Source organism: Mastomys coucha, unplaced genomic scaffold, assembly GCF_008632895.1.
Source record: "Mastomys coucha isolate ucsf_1 unplaced genomic scaffold, UCSF_Mcou_1 pScaffold16, whole genome shotgun sequence".
NCBI classification, from domain to species: Eukaryota; Metazoa; Chordata; class Mammalia; order Rodentia; family Muridae; genus Mastomys; species Mastomys coucha.
This window is the reverse complement of record NW_022196898.1, coordinates 102324105-102332777: the sequence shown is the minus strand read 5'-3', so window position 1 is coordinate 102332777 and position 8673 is coordinate 102324105. Positions and strand designations below refer to the sequence as shown.

Sequence of the window (8673 nt, the reverse complement as noted above, 5' to 3'; positions counted from 1 at the left end):
AATTATCAGAGTATACATAAGTAGGTAGCAAGCAAGTTCCAAAATAAATTATACCATCATGAAACGGAATGACCACACCAGAAGACGGGCTGCTTTGGAACAGCCATCAGAGGAGAAGAGGCTGAGAAAGCAGCAAGTGAAGTGAAGTCTTCATGACAGAGGAGCCTGCCGTGGGTGAAAGCGAGGCAGACATTCAGCAAATGAGCATTTGGGTCTTCGGGAAGGAGTGCTTGAGGGCAAGTTAGTGTGGAGGCTCCACGTTGGAGCCAGAAGGGCGTGAAGGACAGAATTCGATAGAGAGCAGAAGCGTATGTTGGAGAGGAAGCAGGATCTGCTGAAGGCAGCAGAGCATTTAGCACTGTGTCCCGAGTGAACCAGGAACCCACTGGGAGGTTTAAGCAGGCAGATGTCTTAACCCACTTTACATTTTGAAATGAACACCATGGAAAATATGGGAAGAATGCATCGCTCGGTGACAGGGGTGAAAGCTGAGAGACCAATTAGGAGAACTGCCTAAGTCCTGAGCAGAGAGATTCCCTTAATAGACTCGAGATGGGTAGAACTGGTGGTGATTGGAGCTCAGATAAAGAAGCCTCGACTGCAGCGCAGACTGTGGAGGATACTCCAGATTCTGGCTGACACTGATGCCCAGGGACCAAAGCAGAGGAGGTAGCTGGGAAGCTCATGGTATGAAGATTTCTGCTGTGGACCAGGGAAGGGTGGTTCTGGGCTCCCGAGGGCGGCAGCTCTTCTGAGATTGCAGCTGTGTGGCATGTACAAGGACCGGAGGAGGTGAGAAGTAGGGTATGAAGGGAGGGCAGGGATGTCTGTACATTCCAGTTGTGAGACCAGGAACTGAGAAGGAAGTCACCTCTTAAACAAACCCGAGTAGAAAGTGGGGTAAAGAGGAGGATCGGGGAACACTGGGGAAACGCATACTAGAGAAGCAGATATGGACAGGCTGTAGGAAGTGAGTTCTAGACGAATCACACACCCAGCCTCTGGAGGGCCTTTCCTGAGATTCGTTTGTCTACCTGTGAATTAAGATGGTGGTGCTACACTGATGCAGAATTAGTTAAACTACCAAATGCAAGTGCTTCCACGTACTATCCCAGTCCTGTGGAGGTACCATTTCATAGTAGCGCTCAGGATATGTCTCATTTCTGTAGACCTTCTAAGACATTAATGTTCTTAGCTGCTTTTAAGTCAAGATTTAAGTATGTGCCGCATCTAGGCTCCTTACTCTTTTCATTTATATCCAACCACTAAAACAAGATGCTGAAAATGTTTTGGTCATCTCTCATTGTACAAACATAAAAACTCAGGCTCAAGTAGAGTTTATCCCCCAGGTTACACACCGGCAACCATAACCGATGAGGACGAGAACAAGACACTGGATGTACGTAGTTCTAAATCAGTCCAACAGTTCTGAGCTCATTCCAAGCAAGATGTTATAAAGCTGACCCCTGTCATAATGCCATCTCATTGACATTACTTGGGATCTATGCTAGGTGACTGAATTTTATTTTTTATGATATTTCATAAGCCCAGCACCCCATGTAAAGCTGAGCCTCATTCATTTTCTAGTGCTGGGACACACACTAATCCAGGCCTGTCTTTGGAGGAAATGAACAGATGTGTCCAGTATTCAGCTGTTGACAAATATGGTAAGTAACAGACATCAAGGAAATCACTCCTCGGGGTGTGGTGCTCACTCATGTTGGTAGCGAGGGGGACATCTTTGTATTTTATAATAACCAAAAATAGTAGGTAATTATAAAATGCTATACAGGCTCTAACTCTGATGTTGAAGTCTTTACAACTCTACAGTCATATTCAAGCCTAATAAAGGGTGTCAGACTCTGCATGAATATGAGTGTACATGAGTGTGTTGTGTGAGCATGTGTATGCATGTGTGAGTGAGTGTGCACACATGAGAGTATTGAGTGTGAATGTATGTGAGTTCAAGGGTACATGCATTTGTGTATAAGCAGGATGCACAGAATGTATATGAGCATATGTCTGCATGGGAGTGTACACAGTTTGGAGAGACTGTGAGTGAGTGCAAATTTGTGCATAATGAAGTCCTAAGAAGATACAAGGTCTTTATGTAAGTAATCTCTGGCTCTCCTGGCATTGTAAATCCTTTACTGGAAAGTTCCCACAGTTACATCCCCTGGGAGGATTTTTCATATGAGCTGAGCACAACAGGGTTTAAAGCAATTCATCCATCCACCCATCCCTTCAAACAGCTGGCAAGAAGGCACAGGAAAGCAGCCTGGGCCAGCCTCACAGGAATGCTCAACTGCAAATTAACACAGCTCTTTGGAATAATTAAAATTTGATGCTGGCCCCTGGAAGCCAAGGGAAACACAGAAGCCTTTAATATCAGCTGCATTAGGGTGTTTGGACAAACTGAGAATTCCTATAGATAAATATGACATATTTAATATTTCCTCCTAGAAATATCATATCATCTAACCTTAAATACCATCATCTAGGGATAGGGCCATGATATCCTTTATTAGTCTTTAAGTCTGAGAGGTTCTATATTAGTTTAAATATCAGTCCAATGGCCCACTTTCTCATGGCCGCTTTGTTTGAATGGATGGAGGGCTGGACACATCAGCTAAATGCAGCAGATTTGTTTCTAGAGCTGTGTTTCAGGAAAGACAGAACTGGCTTCTCTGATTTGGATGGCTCTACACCTTAGAGCTCCTACATTACAGGACTCCATACCCTTTGTCCATAACCATGGAAAACCTTGAAGAAACAAAGGGTTATACTCCTGATTAGATGTAATAGAGCAAGCACTGGTCGTCTTGAGAAACTTAGAGGAAAGGGCTCTGTTCTCCTAGTGTGTGTTGGCATGCAGACTGGCTCCTGCCACTAGCTTTGCAGAGCAATTGGTAAGTCCAGGATCCTTCAGCAGGGAAATATATTCCAGAAGCCACAGCACAACATCTTTCAACAGATAACACACTGCACCCCCTCTCTCAATAGATAACACTATGTTTTCTCAGAACTCCACAGTGTGCCGTGGGCCTAGTAGGAAAAGTTTCCGTGATGGATTCAGGTGAAGCTGCAATCTACCCCTAATTAAAAAAAAACTTTTAAAGAATTTTTGACTAGATTTATTTTTTATGTGTGCCTTGTTTGCATTCATGTCTATGTACCACATGCAACTCGGTGCCATGAAGATCAGAACGGGGCATCAGATCCCCTGGAACTTGAGTTTCAGATGTTGTAAACCACCATGTGAGTACTGGGAACTGAACCTGGGTCGCCTGCAAGAGTAGCCAGCACTCTTACCTGCTAGGCATCTCTCCAGCCCCGTGAAGATTTCTTCTTAAAGAAAAAGAGATCCAGTTAATATTTCAGAATGGATGGGAGACAGGTACATAAAAGCCCATCCTGAGCTCAGGACTACTGGCAGTTGGCGAGTCCTGATAGGTTGACCATGCTTAGAGAATTGCCCCAAAATGAAGCAGAGGAATACTGTAGTGATAATGTAAATGTCTGAACATCTCTGTACCAGTCCCAGGAGAAAGCACCCGGATGTTTGGATGGAGTGAGAATTCTTAGAGAAAAGATACATATTGTTTTTCTTCCTTCTAGAAGCAGCCTTTTGCACAGCTGGCATTACCCTTTCATGTCTTTACTATTTTGATTTATTTTTGCCATTTTCTTGTTTAAATCAGTATTTCTCTATGTACCCCAGGTTAGCCTCAAACTCACAGAAATCCTCCACTTCCCAGACTGGTAACTATTCCCAGACTGGCTTTACTTTCATTTCCTTACTTTCATTTCCTACAGTAGCAACCTCATGAACTTTCGTCCTTTAGGTAATTTTTAAGGAGAATTTCAAGGCGTTTTACAATGTATTGTGATCATATTTACTCCCCACTCTCCCTATGCAGCTCCTTGCTTCCCCTGAACACGCACCCTGCTGCTGACTTCAGATCTTTTCTTAGTAACCTTATGAATCCCTTCAGAGTAGACCATATGTGAAGGGATGGAGGGCCACCCACTGGAGTAGCAAGGCCAACCTACCAGAACTTGCCAACTGCAAACAGTCCTCAGCACAGAGTAGGGACTGATGATGTACCTGTCTCCCATCCATTCTGAAATATTGACTGGTTTAACTTCATGTGTGTTGCCACAGCTACTGTGAGTTCACATGCGCTCTACTGGCTAGTTTTATGTCAACTTGACATAAGCTAGAGTCATTGGAGAAGAGAGAGCCTCAATTGAGAAAATACCTCCATCAGATCAGGTTATAAACAAGCCTGTAGGCATTTTCTTAATGATTCATGGGGAAGGGCCCAGCCCATTGTCAGTGTTGCCATCCTGGGCTCATGGTCCTAGGTGCTGTAAGAACACAGACTGAGCAAGCAACAATAAGCGAGCCAGTAAGTAGCACCCTTCCGTGCCCTCTGCTTCAGCTCCTGCCTCTATGTCCCTGCCATGTATTAGTTCCTGTCCTAACTTCCTTTGATGATTAACAGTGATTTGGAAGTGTAAGTCAAATAAACCCTCTCCTCCTTAACTTGTTTTTGGTCATGCTATTTTATCACAGCAATAGGAACCCTAACTAAGCAAACCACCATGGACCGGCCATGTCCAGAGTACACTGCTCTGTAGGATTCCTTTGCTTGCACTGTTCGACCCCCCTCCCAAACTGCTCCCTGAGCCAGAATCCATAGGTTGATCTCTTTGTTTAATAGGCAGAAGTAGAGTATGAAGGTAAAAATGAACATACAGCTCTTCACACTTAACTCCAGGCTGTTCCCCATAAGTGGTAAAACACAGAGATGTGTTCAGTCTCTTCCTGGACTCTGCAGTCAAATTCTAGCCAAGCTGGTCTTCAGCTTACTGAGCATCCAAGCCTTATGTGTCTTCCTTGAGACTGGCAACAGGACATCAGTGTGAGACACCCACCTCAGTGACCTGCTGAGTTTGTCACTCATCCCTGAAGTACAGTCTACCCACTGTGGGAGCCATGCCAAATGTCAGGTTCTCACCTGGAGTCAGTTCATTGAGAAGTGCAAACTCAGCCAAAAACAGTGAAACTGTGTATACCTGGCTAGCTTAGAAAAACCCTGTTCACACCCAGAGTGGCACTGCAGTTCACCTGGCAAAAGAAATATTCTTACACTACAGTACTGATTCTGCTTTAGTGACCACCAGTTGAGTGAGGTAACCCAGTCACAAAAGAACACACATGGTACACACTCACTGATAAATGGATATTAGACAAAAAGTTTGAATAGCCATGATACAATTCATAGACCATATAAAGCTCAAGAAGAAGGAAGACCAAAGTGTGGATGTTTCAGTCATACTCAGAAGGAGGAACAAAATAATCACAGGATGTAGAGGGTGGGAGGGACTTTGGAGGAAGGGAGGAGAGGGAGGGGGTAAAGAGGGGAGGATCTAGTATGGGAGGAGATGGGGTAAAGAGGGCAGGATCTGATATGGGAGGAGATGGGGTGGGAGAGATGTACAGAGGGTCAAGAAATTGAACAAACGTGTGTAACAATGGGGCATGGGAAACTGGGGGTAGCCACCAGAAAGTCTCCAAAGCCAGGAAAGCAAGAAACTCACAAGACCCAATGGGGATGACATTAGCTGAAATATTCAACAAATGGAAGAGAGAACCTATAAAGACCATATCCAGAGATTAGGCACTGCCCCTGTTTGAGGGATGGAGCCACCCACCCATCTCAAAAAATTTTAACCCACAATTGCTCCTGTCTAAAGGAAATATAGGGACAAAGAATAGAACAGAGACTGAAGGAAAGGCTATCCAGAGACTGCCCCACCTGGGGATCCATCCCATATGCAGACACCAAACCCAGACATTATTGTGGATGTCAAGAAGCACTTGCTGAAAGGAGCCTGATATAGTTGTCTCCTGAGAAGCTCTGGCAGAGCCTGAGATATTCAGATGTGGATGCTCACAGTCAACCATCAGACTAAGCACAGGGGAAGGAGTGAAGGAGCTGGAAGGGTTTGCAACCCCATAGGGAAAACAACAATATCAACAACCAGATGACCCCGCCCCCCAGAGCTCTCAGGGACTAAACCACCAACCAAAGAGTACATATGGAGGGACCCATGGCTCCAGCTACATGTGTAGCAAAGGGTGACCTTATCTGGCATCAATGGGAAGGGAGGCCCTTGGTCCTGTGGAGACTTGATGCACAAGTGTAGGAGAATGCTAAGGTGGTGAAGCAGGAGTGGGTGGGTGGTAGGGTTGGGGAGTACCCTCAGAGAAGCGGGGGGGGGGGGAAGGGATGGAATAGGGGTTGTTCAGATGGTAAACCAGGAAAGGGGATAACATTTGAAATGTAAATAAATAAAATATCCAATAAAAAAATGAAAAATGAAACAAAACCAAAAATTATTTAGTGATGTGGGTCAGTCTGCTCACATATAATACACCTTGCAATGCACACATGCAGGCACATAGATAGGCATGCACACACTTGCAGGTACAACATGCACATACACACACGCACACATACATACACATGTACACACAATGCACACACATGCATACAAACATGCATGCATATACACATGCATGCACATATACACATACACATGAGCAGACTCGCTCATGTGAACTTGCAGGCATGTGTACTCACATTGGCCCTCAGTGCTGAACTGGGCCACTCCTGACGGAGGAGACTATGAGCCCGTGCTCAGAAGTACCACCGACAGCAGTATTTCCATGCAGGTAGGTTTGTTATGGCATGCTAAGAGAGTTCGACAGATTTTCTTTCTTTTGAAAGTGAATATGCCCAAATTCCTACCTCTGGGTACATGGCTTAAAAATAACACCAATGTCTGTGGTGGCCCTGATAAATGAACTTCCAGTGGGGACTAAACAGGAAGCAACTACTGATAAACCACTCATTTTTTTTTTTTTAACTGTGGGAGTTTCTGTTCCAGAGTGGAGAGAGAGAGTGCCTCACTCACTGCCTTACTCTAGAACTAAGAAGTCCGTTCATGGAGATGCCCAGGCTGTTGTATCAAGTACCACTGATACTCAAGCCTAAGCACTTGACAGGCACTTCAAAATTAAGCAGCTAGGGAAGCAAGTGGGCAACCATTTCCAGGCTGATATCCTTTTTCCATAAGCCCCATCTCCACCTTCCCTCTCAGCCCATTCTTTCCTTCATCCTGTGGTGTTGCCTGCCACTTGTCTGAGCCACATGGCAGCCTTCTAATAGGCACTAGCTATTCTCCCATTTACTAACACTAAGAAAGATTTAAGCTGACAGATATCCCAAAGACAGCAAACCATTAGAACCATTACTTCTAATGCATTTGTCTGGCATGCAACTCATTCTTAGCCATCACAGCGTCTTCCTTCCAGAAACATGTCCTGCTTTCCTGTAAACCCAGCATACTAACTACCAACCAGCATGTTCAAACTGGACATTACTCATGGATGTCCATCTGGTATCAACTCCGTGCTTCCATTTTAAATCACAAAGGACTCTGATCCAGTCTTCATTCCCAGGGATCTGGAAGGACAGTCTGGCAGCTATGTCCAGCACTGGGTTGGGCTGGTTACAAAAGCAGGGAGATGTGCTGGAAGGTCAATAAGTAACAACTGAATTTCTTTTCTGACGCAGGCTATGTGTCTGATCCCATGAGCCCGATGCACCTTCACTCCCACCGTAACAGCGGCAGCTTTGAGGACAGCAACTGACAGGTCTGACATGCACCTAAGGGGAGTTTTCCCATCAGACTGACAGCAGTGATTTTATCCATGGCAGGCTCGCTTCCAATTATAACGCTCTGCCCTCTGAGGGTCTTTTCAGATCGCCTTGCCTTTTCTGCGCTCACAGAATTCCCTTCTACGGGGTAGGCTTTGAATTGCACAGAGTATGAAGTGCTAGGGAGCAGACACAGAATGTGCATGAGGAATTGGCTCAGTTTGATATTTAAAGTCCTTAATTGCCTGGAGGATGGGGTTCAAGATGGCTGGGCTGATCCTTATGTATTCCTAGACTGTACTATGTGGTCTTGTGTTTGAACATCTCTGGTTGGGTTTCTTAAAATATGCTCACTGCCTTATCTCCTGTTAGCTCTGATGTTCATTCTGTGATTAAAGACACTTCGGTGGTCTACAACATGGGTTCAGATGCATGTGTGTTTTATTCCAACAGGAATTCCACTGAACAGACCTCTTTTCAGACAGACTGGTTAAAATGTAGAAGCACAAAACATGTGGCTAGCTAGCCTGTTTCCTTTGTCTTGGCTGGGCTTTCTTTACCTGAGCAGTCCCTTAGTGTTTGTTAGTAACAAGGTGTCATTAATGGCATCTGTTATGAAATCAACACACTAATGCCAGACTAGAATTTCATACAGACATGAAGTCTCAGCTATCTTCAGGACGAGAGAGGCCTGGGCTGGAGAGATGGCTCAGCGAGTAAAGGCAATTAGGCCACACCTAAAAACTTAAGTTGATCCTCAGGAGACACACATCAGAAGAGAGAAAAAACCAACTCCTGCAAGCTGTCCCTGACTACCATACTCTAGCTCTGGCATGTGTATATGTATGCACACACTTAATAAATACATAAAGTGAATTTTTAAAAATAAAAGAAATTATAAGTCTGTCCTACATGCTGGTAGTTCAAGTCATAATGACAG

General features: G+C 44.7%; 1 protein-coding gene across 1 annotated transcript in view; it reads left to right on the top strand.

Moving 5' to 3' along the window:
- Tnni3k (TNNI3 interacting kinase) overlaps positions 1-8155 on the top strand; it is a 274985-nt gene extending 266830 nt beyond the window's left edge. Inside the window, exons 24-25 of the mRNA XM_031375950.1 lie at positions 1588-1667; positions 7650-8155. Of these exons, the coding sequence (XP_031231810.1) occupies positions 1588-1667; positions 7650-7726 (157 nt within the window). The 3' untranslated portion in view covers positions 7727-8155. The remainder of the gene's footprint in view (positions 1-1587; positions 1668-7649) is intronic.
- Positions 8156-8673: the final 518 nt, after the last annotated feature.